A 15,984-nucleotide genomic window follows, 5' to 3' on the forward strand; every position below is an offset into this window, starting at 1 on the left:
TGTTCGTTTTACAGCCCTGCTTGTCTGCAGGGGTGAAGTTCTTACTCTGGGACAGGTACTAGGCTGTCTGCTTGTCTAATCTTTTTTTTCTCTGTCTTGCATATCTCACCTTATCTTTTTCTAGATCTCTCAGCTCCTAGATTTCTTTTTTTTTTTTTTTCTTTTTTTGAGACAGAGTCTCGCTCTGTCGCCCAGGCTGGAGTGCAGTGGTGCGATGTTGGCTCACTGAAACCTCAGTCTCCCAGGTTCAACTGATTCTCCTGCCTCAGGCCCCCGAGCTGGGATTACAAGCCACCTTGCCCAGCTAATTTTGTATTTTTAGTAGAGACAGGGTTTCACCATGTTGGCCTGGCTGGTCTTGAATTCCTGACCTGAGGTGATCCACCCGCCTCGGCCTCCCAAAGTGCTGGGATTGCAGGCGTGAGCCACTGTGCCCAGCCGCTCCTAGATTTCTTTTCTTTTTTTTTTTGTTGGAGACAAAGTCTCGCTCTGTTGCCCAAGCTGGAGTGCAGTGGCGCAATCTTGGCTCACTGCAAGCTCCACCTCCCGGGTTCATGCCATTCTCCTGCCTCAGCCTCCCGAGTAGCTGGGACTATAGGTGTCCACCACCACGCCCAGCTAATTTTTTGTATTTTTAGTAGAGATGGGGTTTCACTGTGTTAGCCAGGATGGTCTTGATCACCTGACCTCATGATCCACCTGCTTTGGCTTTGGCTTCCCAAAGTGCTGGGATTACAGGCATGAGCCACCGCGCCTGGCCTGCTCCTAGATTTCTTACATCTCAGTTTTAGAATCCAGCCCAGGGCTGAGTGCAGTGGCTTACGCCTGTAATCCCAGCACTTTGGGAGGCTGAATTGGGTGGATCACTTGAGCTCTCAAGTTCGACACCAGCCTGGGCAACATGATGAAACCTCATCTCTACAGAAAAATACAAAAATTAGGCTGGGCGCAGTGGCTCTTGCCTTGTAATCCCAGCACTTTGGGAGGCCGAGCTGGGTGGATCACCTGAGGTCAGCAGTTTGAGAGCAGCCTGGCCAACATGGTGAAACCCTGTCTCTACTAAAAATATCAAAATTAGCTGGGTGTGGTGGTGAGCACCTGTAATCTCAGCTACTTGGGAGGCTGAGGCAGGAGAATTGCTGGAACCCGGGAGGCAGAGGTTGCAGTGAGCGGAGATTGTGCCATTGCACTTCAGCCTGGGCGACAACAGCAAGACTCTGTCTCAAAAACAAAACAAATTAGCTGGGCATGGTGGTGTGCACCTGTAATCCCAGCTACTTGAGAGGCTGAGGTGGGAGGATGGTTTGAGCCTGGGAGGCCGAGGTTGCAATGAGTCCAGATCGTGCCAGTGCACTCCAGCCTGGGCGATAGAGCCAGACTGCCGTGTCTCAAAAAAAAAAAAAAAAAAAAAAAAAAAAAAAAGAATCCAGCCCAAGTGTTAGCTGGAATCTCCTTGGTCCACTCATCAGGATCAGGATGGAGCTCTGATATCGAGTCCAGTTGGGATTAATCCGCTGTAATGGGGGCACAGGAGGACACATTGCACAAAGTGGCTGCTGAAAGCCTGCGCTCTGGCCACCCCTCCACACTGAAGTGAGGGAGGAGAGAGGTGTCAGGGAATCTGAGACCCAGCATGAGCCCCACACGGGAAGTGGTGCTTCTGCCCTACCCCCACCATTGCTGGAGGTCAAACCATTCCCTGCCCCTGCGTCTTGTCTTTCCCACCTGTAAAATAACAGGGTGTGCCCAGAAAGTTCCTAAGGAGCTTGTGACTTTGGTATCATATGGTTAGAACATGGTAACCTTCAGAACTCCCCACACTGAGACCTGAGTTCCAGGGATTCTCAGAGAGGGATTGCTGGCAGGTGCCAGGTATCTGTCATTGTCATTGTAGAGCTCTCAGCTTGTGGTTCTGGGACTTTTGAGCATGTATCGCTCCTGAGGATGTAACAAGCAGACCTTCTGACCCTCTCAAGTTTGAGATCACTTTTCACCCCCGGGTTCTAAAACAGTAGATTCCTAAGATGTTCCAAGAGACCAGAATTATTTTGTGTTGCTTTTGAAATTGTTCATACAATAACATCCTTGAAAATGTGTTAGTTTGGAAAGGATAGATAGTGAAAAAGTCTTCATCCAACACATATCCCCAGCTCCCAGTTTCTCAAATACAGCAACTGTTACGGTTTTTTGTTGTTGTTTTTGTTTTGTTTTTTGACGGAGTCTCGCACTGTTGCTAGGCTGGAGTGCAATGGTGTGATCTCTGCTCACTGCAACCTCTGCCTCCCAGGTTCAAGTGATTCTCCTGCCTCAGCCTCCCAAGTAACTGGGATTACAGGCGCACGCCACCACGCCCAGCTAATTTTTGTATTTTTAGTAGAGACAGGGTTTCGCCATGTTAGCCAGGCTGGTCTCAATCTCCTGACCTTGTGATCCACCCGCCTTAGCCTCCCAAAGTGCCGGGATTACAGGCGTGAGCCACCACGCCTGGCCCTGTTATGGGTTTTAATATGAATTCCTTTGGAGAGATTTTATTCATAAACAAACATGTAAAGAGATAAATATGGGACCGGGTGCGGTGGCTCACGCCTGTAATCCCAGCACTTTGGGAGGCCAAGGTGGGAGGATCGCTGGAGTCCAGGAGTTTGAGAGCAGCCTAGAAAACATGGCGAAATCCTGTCTCTACAAAAAAAAATACAAAAATTAGGTGGGCATGGTAGTGTGTGCCTGTAGTCCCAGCTACTTGGGAGGCTGAAGTGGGAGGATGGCTTGAGCCTAGGAGGCCAAGGTTGCAGCAAGCTGAGGTCACACCACTGTACTTCAGCTTGGGCAACAGAGTGAGATCCTGTCTCAATAAAAAAATTTAAAAAAAGAAGGAAACTAAAGATATATAAAAACAATAAATTCTCCCCTTTTGAAACAAGTTATAGTCCTTTGGAGATATTCATATATAAGCAAGTAGATATAGATACACACTTTTTTGCTTTTGTAGACAAATGATAACACATTGTTGACCCATCTCTTGTCTTGCCTTTTCTACTTTCCAGTCCGTCATGAAGATCATTCTGTACTGGTGCATAAAGTGCTTCCTTATTCTTTTTTATAGCTGCATAATTTTCCACTGTGGAAATACCTTGACTTATCTAGTCATTCCTCTACTAAGGGGCATTTAGGCTGTTCCCAGTCTAATGGTGCAGGCCAGGTGGGGTGGCACACACCTGTAATTCCAGCTACTTGGGAGGCTGAGGCAGGAGAATTGCTTGAACCCGGGAGGTGGAGGTTGCAGTGAGCGGAGATCGCACCACTGCACTCCAGCCTGGCAACAGAACCAGACTTTGTCTCAAAAAAAAAAAAAAAAAGAAGGTGCAATGAATGGCCTGTATGTGCATGATGTCATTGATTTGGAGTTTCTAGGTCAGTATATGTGCGTTGGTAATCTTGAGGTAATTTTGACAGATATTGTCAGAATGGCCCACACAGAGATTGCAGCCCACGTGAGGAATTCTCAGGTTCCAACGATCCCCCAGAGCCAGTTCTGGGTTTCCGTGGTGATGCCAGCTCTAAACGGTACCCCCTCCCCCAGGTGGCCCATCCCCTGCACCCCTGCACCCCAAACGCAGCCCGACGAGCACGGGGGAGGCGGAGCTGAAGGAGGAGCGGCTGCCGGGCCGGAAGGCGAGCTGCAGCGCCGCGGGGAGTGGGAGTCGAGGGCTGCCCCCCTCCAGCCCCATGGTCAGCAGCGCCCACAACCCCAACAAGGCAGAGATCCCAGAGCGGCGGAAGGACAGCACGAGCACCCCCGTGAGTGACCAGGGCTGGGGGGCAGGGCTGGGGGCACCACCTGGGCCACATTCCTCAGGCCCTGCCTTCATCTCATTCCCCAGACGGAACTCCTTCTTACCAACTCCTTCTTCTACCCATTCATTCATTCAACAAACATTTATCGAGTGCCTCTGTTTGCCTGAGCTCAGTTTATACACTAACATTTGATGTTAGCGTATAAATTAGTGTTCTGTGTCAAAGAAGTGCAGAACGTACTCTTGGCAGAAAGGATTTAATACAGGAAACTAAGTGCTTTTAAAAATGTGGGAAGGGCCAGGCACAGTGGCTCATGCTTGTAATCCTGGCATTTTGGGAGGCCGAGGCGGGAGGATCACTTGAGGCCAGGAGTTCAAGAAGCATAGCAGACGCCATCTCAACTAAAAATCAAAAAAATTAGCCAGGCATCATGTTATGTACCTGTGGTCCCAGCTACTTGAAAGACCAAGGTGGGAGAATCATTTGAGCCCAGGAGGTTGAGGCTACAGGGAGCTGTGTTCCCGCCACTGCACTCCATTCTGGGTGACAGAGCAAAATCCTGTCTCAATCAATCAATAAATAAAATATTAATAGTAATTTAAAAAATCAGGCCAGGCGCAGTGGCTTACGCTTGTAATCCCAGCACCTTGGGAGGCAGAGGTGGGCGGATCACTTGAGGTCAGGAATTTGAGACCTGCCTGGCCAATATGGTGAAACCCCGTCTCTACTAAAAATATAAAAATCAGCTGGGCGTGGTGGTGGGCACCTATAATCCCAACTACTTGGGAGGCTGAGGCAGGAGAATCGCTTGAACGCAGGAGAATCACTTGAACCCAGGAGGCGGAGGCTACAGTGAGCTAAGATTGCGCTACTGCACTCCAGGATAGGTGACAGAGTGAGACTCCATTTCAAAAAAAAAAAAAAAAGCCAGGCGCAATGGCTCATGCCTGTAATCCCAGCACTTTGGGAGGCCAAGGCGGGCAGATCATGAGGTCAGGAGATCGAGACCGTCATGGCTAACACAGTGAAACCTCATCTCTACTAAAAATACAAAAAATTAGCTGGGCATGGTGGCATGCACCTGTAGTCCCAGCTACTCTGGAGGCTGAGGCAGGAGAATCGCTTGAACCCAGGAGGCAGAAGTTGCAGTGAGCCAAGATCATACCACTGCACTCCAGTCTGGGTGACAGAGCAAGACTGTCTCAAAAAAAAAAAAAAAAAAAAAAGCCACGGGAAGCAGCAGCAGCTTCCCCAGCTCCTCAGCTCTTCCGGCATCTACATTCGGTCCCATTCCCTGCTCTTCTGCTCTGCACATGTTCAGTAGCCGCCCCACGTGGCTGTGCCCTTGGCCTTTCGAGGCTGGTCACGGCAGGTTACTACCAGTCAAGTCCCAGCCTTGACCAGGGTGCACACAGGTGTGAGTCTGAGCCAATTGTGGGCCTAAACTTCTAAAAGTATGGGTCACCTGCCAGGCGCGGTGGCTCACGCCTATAATCCCAGCACTTTGGGAGGCCGAGGAGGGTGGATCATGAGGTCAAGAGATCGAGACCACCTGGCCAACATGGTGAAACCCCATCTATACTAAAAATACAAAAATTAGCTGGCTGTGGTGGCGCATGCCTGTAGTCCCAGCTACTTGGGAGGCTGAGGCAGGAGAATCACTTCAACCCGGAGGCAGAGGTTGCAGTGAGCCAAGATCGTGCCACTGCACTCCAGCCTGGCGACAGAGCAAGACTCTGTTTCAAAAAAAAAAAAGAAAAAGAAAAAAGCATGGGTCACCACCCACACAGACACAAAATACTCGTAGTTATCCTTTACCATAAGATTTTGCTCTTTAACAAATAAGTTGGCTGGGCGCAGTGGCTCATGCCTGTAATCTCAGCACTTTGGGAGGCCCAAGGTGGGCGGATCATGAGGTCGGGAGTTCGAGACCAGCCTGGTCACCATGGTGAAACCCCATTTCTACTAAAAATACAAAACTTAGCCAGGCGTGGTGGTGCACGCCTGTAATCCCAGCTACTCAGGAGGCTGAGGCAGGAGAATTGCTGGAACCCAGGAGGCAGAAGTTGCAGCAAGCCGAGATCACGCCACTGCACTCCAGCCTGGGCGACAGAGCAAGACTCCGTCTCAAAACAAAACAAAACAAAACAAAAAGTCATAAAAATTAAGTTTTTAGTCGGACATGGTGGCTCACGCCTGTAATTCCAGCACTTTGAGAGGCTGAGGTGGGTGGATTGCTTGAGCTCAGGAGTTCGAGACCAACCTGTGCAAAATGGTGAGACCCCTTCCCTACAAAAAATAGAAAAATTAGTCCGGTGTGGTGGTGGCATGTGCTGGTAGTCCCAGCTACTTGGGAGGCTGAGGGAGGAGGATCACTTGAGTCCAGGAGGCAGAGGTTGCAGTGAGCCAAGATCGTGCCACTGCACTCCAGCCTGGGAGTCTCCAGAGGGAGACCTTGTCTCAAACAAACAAAAAAAAAAGTGTTTAAATACTAATTTTTCTTGTACGTTCTTGAGAACATTCATCTTTTTAACTTCTTCTTAGTGCTCTTGGTGCCCCTGGGTACTTTCAGTTTATTTTGGTTCTAAACACCCAAGGCAAACTAAGGTCTCACTGCATGGCTGTTTGCGAGGTAGGGGTGTTTCTCCAGAGGTCCTGACCATCAGGAGGCACCCAGCTGTGGTGGCTGGTGGTGTCTGGCTGTTACCAGCATTCACCAGCCTTGACCGGCTTTGACTGATTGTGACTGGCCTTCACTGGCAATGCTTGACAGGGCCTCACTGAAGCTTTGACCACAAGTGTCCACATGTTACCAGTGGCAGCCAGCTTACTGGCAGTGTCCAGCCATGGCCAGTATTAACCAGCAGCAACTGACTGTGACCGGCTTTGACCAGCCTTGACTGGCTGTGACTACCCTTGGCCAACGGTATCTGGCTGTGACCAGTGGTGTCTGGCTATTACCACTTATGACCAGCTTTAACTGTCCATGACTGTTGGTGACTGGCCATGACCAGCCTTAACTGGCTGTGACAGGCTTTGACCAGCAGTGTCTGGGCATGACCAGCAGTAGCCAGCAGCAACTGGCAATGACCGGCTGTGTTTGGTTTGGCCAGCTGTGACCCTGCCACCACCTGTGAGGACTGCTAGCCCAGGTTCAGGGCCCTGGACTCCAGGGCTGTGCAGAGCCCAGGGTCAGTACAGGGAGGGGAGTGGAATGTTGTGAGGGAACCCCGTGGGGATGGGCCAGGAGAGGGTGCACCTGAGGACAGCTCACTGGCTACCTTACACCAGAAGGTTTCCTTGGGGAAACAGATCTTGAAGGCATCAGCTCAACTTCAGGCAGGTGGCACAGGAGGGAGGCCGGGATGCCTGTGTGTCCTGAGTATTCCGGATAAGTACAAATTCACGCCCCTTGGCTCTTCCCCAGCCCCGAGACCTGGAGCTTCACATGGCAGCCTCTGAGGCCCATGTGTCAGAGAATGATCCACAACCCAGAGAATGGATGGGAGCGGCAGGGCCAAAGAAGGAGAGGATGAGGTGGTTAAAGAAAAAAGAAAAGAAAATTGTAGGAAGGACTGGAGGAGCGGACAATGGGGGGGATTTGTAGGAACAACAGTCACAACCACACCACAGAACTGACCCACCAAGGGAGCTGCTCCTTCTGAGGCTGCCCCAGCACTGGTGAATTCAAGAGTGCATTGTTAGGCTGGGCATGGTGGCTCATGCCTGTAAGCCCAACAGTTTGGGAGGCCGAGGCGGTGAATCACTTGAGGTCAGGAGTTCAAGACCAACCTGGCCAACATGGCAAAATCCCGTCTGTACTAAAAATACAAAAATTAGGGCCAGGCGCGGTGGCTTACGCCTGTAATCCCAGCACTTTGGGAGGCTGAGGCGGGCGGATCACGAGGTCAGGAGATCGAGACCATCCTGGCTAACACGGTGAAACCCCGTCTCTACTAAAAATACAAAAAATTAGCTGGGTGTGGTGGCGGGCGCCTGTAGTCCCAGCTACTCGGGAGGCTAAGGCAGGAGAATGGCGTGAACCTAGGAGGCAGAGGTTGCAGTGAGCTGAGATTGCCCTACTGCACTCCAGCCTGGGTGACAGGGTGGGACTCTGTCTCAAAAAAAAAAAAAACAAAAACAAAAAACAACCACATTGTCATGGCTGTAACCCAAGACTCAAAAACTTCATCCTCCATCAGAAGAGCTTCTTGATGCCCAGAGGGCTGGACAATAGGCACTGGGGCCCTGCTGAAGCAAAGACCTTCATCTCATAGCCTTGCCTGTGTGAGCTGAAGTCAAAGCAGGCAGGAGAGCAGCTGCTGCCCCATTTCCACCTTCCAAATCTTCATGAATGCAAAGATTGGCAGAACCCAACTTATATGCAGAACCTGAGCTGCAAAGGATTCTGGGAAATGTAGGACTTGGCTTTTCTGCATCTGAGTTCCCAAGAACAGCAAAGTACGAAAATATCCTCAACATAGGAACAGGAGAGTGGAGGCAGAGCTGGACATGGTGGCACACACATGTAGTCCCAGCTACTTGGGAGGCTGAGGTGGGAGGATTGCTTGAGGCCAGGAGTTCAAGACCAGCCTGGGCAACATGGTGAGATCCTATCTCTTAAAAAAGAGAAAAAGGGTGGAGGCAGTTTGAGAAAGTGGCCGGGACTCTGAAGCCACGTAGAGTTTGAATTACATTAATGAGCCGTGTGACCTTGGGCAAGTAACTTCACCTCTCTGATCTTCAATATCTCACTATGTGAAATGGGCTCATTAAAGAACCTGGGTCATTGTGAGGATCTTGTAAGATCTCATACGTGAAGTATTTCACATACCGGCACAGTAAGCACTCAGTGAATGAGAGCTATTGTTATTGCTAAACGAAACCCACACCTTAAGAAGGTAAAAAAGGAAAAGCAAATAAACCTCAAAGAAAGTAGAAGGGACCAGAAGTGGTGGCTCATGCCTGTAATCCCAGCAGTTCGGGAGGCTGAGGCAGGAGGATTGCTTGAGCCCAGGAGTTCAAGACCAGCCTGGACAACATAGACCCTGTCTCTGCCAAAAATAAAAATTAGCTAAGTGTTGTGGCACATGCCTGAGGTTCTAGCTACTTGGGAGGCTGAGGTGAAAGGATCCACTTGAGGCCAGGAGGTCGAGGCTGCAGTGAGCTATGATCACACCACTGCACTCCAGCCTAGGCATCAGAACAAGACCCCATCTCAAAAAAAGTAGAAGGGAGGAGGCATTAAAGAGAATAAATCAGTGAAGGAGAAGGAAGAGGTACAATAAAGCAACAAAACCTAAAGTTGGTTTTTTGAAAAGATTAATAAAATCAGTCTGGGTGTGGTGGCTCATGCCTGTAATCCCAGCACTTTGGGAGGCTGAGGTGGGTGGATCACTTGAGGTCAGGAGTTTGAGACCAGCCTGGCCAGCATGGTGAAACCCCATCTCTACCAAAAATACAAAAAATTAGCTGGATGTGGTGGTCCACACCTGTAATCCCAGCTACTCGGGAGACTAAGGCAGGTTCACTTGAACCTGGGAGGTGGAGGTTGCAGTGAGCTGAGATCATGCCATTGCACTCCAGCCTGGGCAAAAAGAGTGAAACTCTGTCCAAATAAATAAATAAATAAATAAAATCGAATGGACCCCTGGTAAAAATCAATTAAGGAAAAAAGACAGCAAACATGAATCACCAGTATCCACAATGAAAAGGGGAACTTTGTTCTAACATTAAAAGATAGTAAGATGATATTAGGAACTACTTTATGCCAATAAATTTAACAGCTTAGATGAAATGGACACATTACTTTAAAAACACACTGTATCAAAACTGACACAAGAAGAAATAGAAAACCTGAACAGTCTTATATTCTTGTTAAAGAAATTGAATTCGTAACTGAAAACCTTCCCTATAAAGAAAATTTCTGGCTTGGATGACTCCCACCAGTGGAATTCTTCCAAACACTTAAAGAAGAAATAACACTAACCTTAGACAAACTTCCAGAGAATAGAAAAAGAGGGCTCTCTTCCTAACATGTTTATGAGGCAGCATAATCCTGATATTCCCTGTGTTCCCAGAGCTCACAGCCCAGTATGGGATGGGGACATATATGAGAACAGACATTGACAGCACAGTGATTGAAGCTGCAGTGGGGAGCCCAGGGGCCTGTGGGAGCCCAATGGAGGAGGCACGTGACTCAGCCTGGGGCCGGGGGTGGTGGTAGATTATGAACTGACACCTGAAAGATATGTAGGAGTGAGTCAGGGGAAAAGGTAGGAGTAATGTTCTAACAGGTGAGACAGCCAGTGCACAGGCTAGGCACAGTGACAGAATGTGGCATGAGTAAGTACATTAGCAAACGTTTGGTGTGGCTGGGCTGGACCTCAAGAAGGTGGGCATTGCTGGGAGAAGAGTGGTGGACAAGGATGCCCCCTGGAAACCTTCCCTGCCTCGTTTTCCCTCAGTGCCCCCCTCTTCTCTGGTCTCCAGGGGTCTCCCTTGACTCAGCCTCGGTGGCTGGGATTACTCATGAACCTTTCACATCTTTGGGACCTTTCACCATCTCCTACTCACCCTGGGTTCCCACACAAGCCCCTGACTTATTCATCGATGGGGAGGGCAGAGAAGGGAAGAGGGAGAAGCTCAGGGGCATGTCTTCACCCCCTCACTCCCTTCCTGGCCGTGTCTCCTGCAGAACAACCTCCCTCCCAGCATGATGACCCGCAGAAACACCTACGTTTGCACAGAACGCCCGGGGGCTGAGCGCCCGTCACTGTTGCCAAATGGGAAAGAAAACAGGTACAGAGGGGGCAGCAACAGGGTGAGGGGTGGGAAGTAGGGGGTAGATGAACAGGACCTCCCTTGATCTGAGATGATAGGCATTGGAGGCTGGTGCCATGGGGACCAGAGAGTGAGTGTATCTGCCCTGCCCTTGGCAGAATCGACCCATGTACCCCCCTGAAAATCCTCCCCACTTAATTAATTAGTCTTAAGCACCAGGAAAGCAGTTGGCCCTGTTCTCCGCCTACAAACCTTGGGAACCTGAATTGATTTTTTGAATGATCCATTTTTAGAACTCGAGAGAAGCCCCAGAATGTCACAGCTTCAGCATCATCTGGTTGGCTGGTTTTCCAGCTTGTTGGCTTGAGTCTGTGAGGTCTCTTCCAGCTGGCAAGGGAGAGAAACCAGTTCAGACTGGCTGGAGCAGAGAGAGGGAAGGGATTGGTTCACATCACAGGTCAAGGCCAGCTAGAATGGGGCCAGCTCCAGGATGAGGACACTGCCGCCCACCAGGGCTGTAGGGCAGGTTGATGGCCAACACCAGGGCACACTCTGGGATGCACCTGATTAGTGGGTGCAGGTGTTCCCACTGGGTGTGGGCAGAGGAATGGGGTAGTTAACAGTCACAAATCTGTCCAGGCTCGGTGGCTCATGCCTGTAATACCAGCACTTTGGGAGGCTGAGGCGGGTGGATCAAGAAGTCAGGAGATCGAGACCATCCTGGCTAACATGGTGACACCCCATCTCTACTAAAAATACCAACAACAAAAAAAAAATTAGCGGGGTGCAGTGGCGGGCACCTGTAGTCCCAGCTACTCTGGAGGCAGAGGCAGGACAATGGCGTGAACCCGGAAGGCGGAGTTTGCAGTGAGCCGAGATCACGCCACTGCACTCCAGCCTGGGCAACAGAGCGAGACTCCATCTCAAAAAAAAAAAGTCACGATTCTGTGAATACTCAGTTCTGAGTTCGAATCTTACCTCTGTGCTCACACTGCTAGCAGAATGACCGGGTAAATCTCTGTGCCTCTGTTTCCTCCTCGGTAAAATGGGCTTGATGCTGGCTGGGCATGGTGGCTCACACCTGTAATCCCAGCACTTTGTGAGGCCGAGGTGGGCAGATCACCTGAGGTCAGGAGTTCGAGACCAGCCTGGCCAACATGGTGAAACCCTGTCTCTACTAAAAATACAAAAATTAGCCAGGAACGGTGTCATGTGCATGTAATCCCAGCTACTCAGAAGGCTGAATGAGGCAGGAGAATCGCTTGAACCTGGGAGGCAGAGGTTGCAGTGAGCTGGGATTGCGCCACTGTACTCCAGCCTGGGCCACACAGCGAGAATCCGTCTCAAAAAAAAAAAAAAAAAAAAAAAAAAGGGCTGATGCTGTCCACTTCCAGGCCCCATTATAGAGATGCAGTAGAGATCAGGTGTGTCCTGTACCTGGCACTGGGTCTGATGCTTAGGAGGCCTTCATTCAGTGACTGAGAGTGCTTTTTTTTGGTGGTTATCAAATAACAATAGTGAATATTCATGAAGCAGCAGCTACATGCCAGGGTTCTATGTCTGTTGCCTGGCTCAGTGCCCCTAACAACTCTGTGAGGTAGATCCTAATATCTCCATTTTACAGCTGAGGACATAAGGCACAGAGAGGTTAAGTAACTTGTCCAAGGCCACACAGCTGGTAAGTCAAGAAGCAGATTCCAGACTTGACTCCAGAATCTTATTTGTAATCACTGTAATACATGGCCTTCCAGTTCTGCTCAAGAGACAGTGGAACAGTTAAATTACAGACTGAGACAAAAAAAATCAAAAATTAAAAAAAAATTTAAAAACAAAAAATAAAAAGTATAGACTCAGCTAGCTGCTGTAATAAAAACAAAGAGATCCCAGGGTAGAGTAATTTAAATAAAAAGGAGGTTTAGTCCAGAGGGTCCTCCAAGGACCCAGGTAAGTTCTTCCAGCCCCAACATGAGTTTCCAGCTCTGGGACTGAGGCCGCTGCACCAGCAGCCATCATTTCCCAATCAGCAAGAAGTGGGGAAAGAGTAGGGGATAAGCAACAACTCTTTGTAAAGGTGTCACCCAGAGATGGTACAGAGCACTTCTGTTTATATCCCATTGGACGCAGCATGGTCACATGACCATCCCTAGCTGCAAGAGAGTCTGGGAAATGTAGTCTCTGGCTGGGTGGCCATGTGCAGTGCTCATACTCTTAGGGGTTTGGTTACCAAGAGTGAAACAGGGAGGATGGATTCTAAGGGAGAAGTAACAGCCTCTGCCACAATCAGGATTCTTCTCTGAGATCCAGGCTGGGCCTGGAGTCCCTGGGAGGATAGAAATTGGAGGTCTGGGCTGGATGCAGTGGCTCACACCTGGAATCCCAGCACTTTGGGAGGCCAAGGCCAGTGGATCACCTGAGGTGAGGAGTTTGAGACCAGCCTGGCCAACATGGTGAAACCCCATCTCTCCTGAAAATACATAAACTACCCAGGCGTGGTGCTGCATGCCTATAGTCCCAGCTACTCAGGAGGCTGCGGCAGGAGAATCACTTGAACCCAGGAGGCAGAGGTTGCAGTAGCCAAGATTGCCCCATGGCCCTTCAGCCTAGGTGACAGAGTGAGAGACTGTCTCAAAAAAAAAAAAAAAAAAAAAAAATTAGCCAGGCATGGTGGCACACGCTTGTAATCCCAGCTACTCAGGAGGGTGAGGCAGGAGAATTGAACTCAGGAGATGGAGGTCTGGCCCCTGTTGTTGACTAGGAGGGTCTGAGGGGCTGGAGGAGGGTCCTGGGACAGTGGAACCCCCACTGCCCAGATTACCATAGTGAATACAGGTATCCTTGACCTTTACATCTATCCCTTTCCTGATTTTAGATGATGAGAGTTCAGATAGCAAAGTGTTTGCCAAGTTGATTTGGTTCCTGAGGTTTCGGCAAATAGCAAGGAAGTCACCCAAAAATGTCTGTGCATCTATTCAGTTGCTGCGTTTAGAGAGAGGAGAGTTGTGGTAGGAGATGATTTGGAGCGGGTAGAGTTTGAAGAAGGGACAGTTTGAAGGAGGGGTAATAGGAGAGGAGAGAGTCAGTAAAATAATGCTAGGATTGTATAGTGCACAGCCTGCACAACTGTACGTTGCAGCCCTGTCTCTGAGTTCCAGGCTGGTTGCAGCCCCTGGTCTCAGGACAGGAATGTGAAGAATCAAAGGGACTGGGGCCCTGGCCTGCCTCAGTCCCCCACCCTGACTTGTCTGTCTCTGCCCACAGCTCAGGCACCCCACGGGTGCCCCCTGCCTCCCCCTCCAGTCACAGCCTGGCACCCCCATCAGGGGAGCGGAGCCGCCTGGCACGCGGTTCCACCATCCGCAGCACCTTCCATGGTGGCCAGGTCCGGGACCGGCGGGCAGGGGGTGGGGGTGGTGGGGGTGTGCAGAATGGGCCCCCTGCCTCTCCCACACTGGCCCATGAGGCCGCACCCCTGCCCGCCGGGCGGCCCCGCCCCACCACCAACCTCTTCACCAAGCTGACCTCCAAACTGACCCGAAGGTGAGCTCCGCGGGATGGCAGGGGCAGGGCGGGGCGGGGGGCTGATGGGACCTAACCTGTCTTCTACTCTGCTCTGTCTCCTGTACCCCAACATTTCCTCTTCCTCCTCCTCCTCCTCCTCCTTTCCTCCTCCTCCTCCTCCTCCTCCTCCTCCTTTCCTCCTCCCCTGTCACCCCTCACCTCCCTCCTCACACTGCAGGGTTACCCTCGATCCCTCTAAACGGCAGAACTCTAACCGCTGTGTTTCGGGCGCCTCTCTGCCCCAGGGATCCAAGATCAGTAAGTCCCGTCCATGCCCTGTTCTCGCTGGCTCTGCCTCCCTGCCTGCATGTCTGACCTGTGTGTGCGGGCATTGGGAGGGGGCTCTGTGGATGTGAGGGTCTGTGCGTGGGGTCTGGTTGTTCATTTACTCACAGAAGCACAGCCTATGGAGCCAGACTCGGGGGTTCAAATGGCAGCTCTGCCAAGTGACCCTCAGCAAGTCACTCAAGGTCTCTGGGCCTCGTTTTCCTCTTCTGTAAAATGGGTATAGTAATAACAATACCTGTCTCCTAGGGTTATTGTGAGGACTAAATGAAGTGATGTATGGACTGAGCGTAGAACATTGCCTTGGAAAGTGCTTTACATGTGTATTAGTTATTAATTGCTATTATTCATTGAGCCCCTACTGTGTGCCTGGCACTGTCCTAGGCCCTGTAGTAGAGGGTGAGCAAAATGTACAAAACTCCTGCCCTGGCAGACCCAACATTCTACTAAGGGATCTAGACAAAAAACAAGGAAATAAGTAAAATATACTTACTATATAGACTGCTAGGTAGTGCGAAGTAACTAAGAAGAAAAATAGAGTAGGAGCCAAATTTGGTGGCTTATGCTTGTAATCACAGCACTTTGGGAGGCTGAGGCGAGGGGATCACTTGAGCCCAGAAGTTCAAGACCAGCCTGGACAACGTAGCAAGATCTTATCTCTACAAAAAAGTAAATAAATTGGCCGGGCGTGGTGACTGCACCTGTATTCCCATGTACTTGGGAGGCCGAGGCAGGAGGATCACTTGAACGCAGGAGGTCAAGGCTGCTGTGAGCTATGATCATCAGTCTTGGCAACAGAGGGAGACCCTGTCTCTAAAAAAAAAAAAAAAAAAAAAAAAAATTGAACAGGGAGGGGAATAAGGGGTGTGGGGAAGGGATGGGGTGCAGCATTAAATGGGCAGGCCTCTGGATGAGGTGGCTCAGGCCAGTAATCCCAGCACTTTGGACAGATGACTTGAGTCCAGGAGTTTGAGACCAGTCTGGGCAATGTGGCAAAGCCCCATCTCTACAAAACAAAACAAAAAACAAAAAGCAGATGTGGCACGCGCCTGTAGTCCCAGCTACTTCAGGGGCCAAGGCAGGAAGATTGCTTGAGCCTGGGAGGTTGAGGCTGCAGCGAGCTGAGATCACGCCACTCCTGCATGACAGAGTGAGACTCTGTCTCAAAAAAAGAAAGAAAAAAGGGCAGGCCTCACGAAGGAGGTGTTGTTTGAGCAAAGCATGAATGTATATGTGAGCGAGGGAGTGTGTGTGTGTGCACACATGCGTGTGTCTCTCTCTTTCTCTCTGTGGCCACTTCTCTATGTAAGAGTGTGTCTCTGCCCACTCCCCTCCTTTTCATCTTCCACATTCTTCAGTATCTTTCCTGTGACCTGCACTAACCATTTCAGAATGAGCCCCGTTATGGGGATGGACAAGGAGATCAAATCCTGACTCCAGGCCCTCACCAGCCCGGAGGGACTGGGGTTGAGGCAGGGGCTGCTTGGAGTCCCAGAGGCAGTGGGTTGCGGGAGGTGGGTTCCCTATGTCCAGATTAGACACTCTGTCCCCCTCCCCTTCCCT

The 15,984-nt window shown here is 50.4% G+C and overlaps 1 protein-coding gene across 5 annotated transcripts in view; it reads left to right on the forward strand.

The window, feature by feature from the left end:
• MARK4 (microtubule affinity regulating kinase 4) overlaps window positions 1-15,984 on the forward strand; it is a 52,330-nt gene that overhangs the window by 32,477 nt on the left and 3,869 nt on the right. For 4 of the 5 annotated variants that reach the window (XM_003817533.6, XM_008970746.4, XM_055102950.2 and 1 more), the window contains 3 exons: window positions 3,581-3,798; window positions 10,493-10,596; window positions 13,837-14,115. In XM_003817533.6, the coding sequence (XP_003817581.1) occupies window positions 3,581-3,798; window positions 10,493-10,596; window positions 13,837-14,115 (601 nt within the window). Of the gene's footprint in view, window positions 1-3,580; window positions 3,799-10,492; window positions 10,597-13,836; window positions 14,116-14,314; window positions 14,395-15,984 lie in introns of all 5 variants that reach the window. The other variant, XM_003817534.6, reaches the window with a different exon arrangement.

Source organism: Pan paniscus, chromosome 20 (assembly GCF_029289425.2).
Source record: "Pan paniscus chromosome 20, NHGRI_mPanPan1-v2.0_pri, whole genome shotgun sequence".
Taxonomy (NCBI): Eukaryota; Metazoa; Chordata; class Mammalia; order Primates; family Hominidae; genus Pan; species Pan paniscus.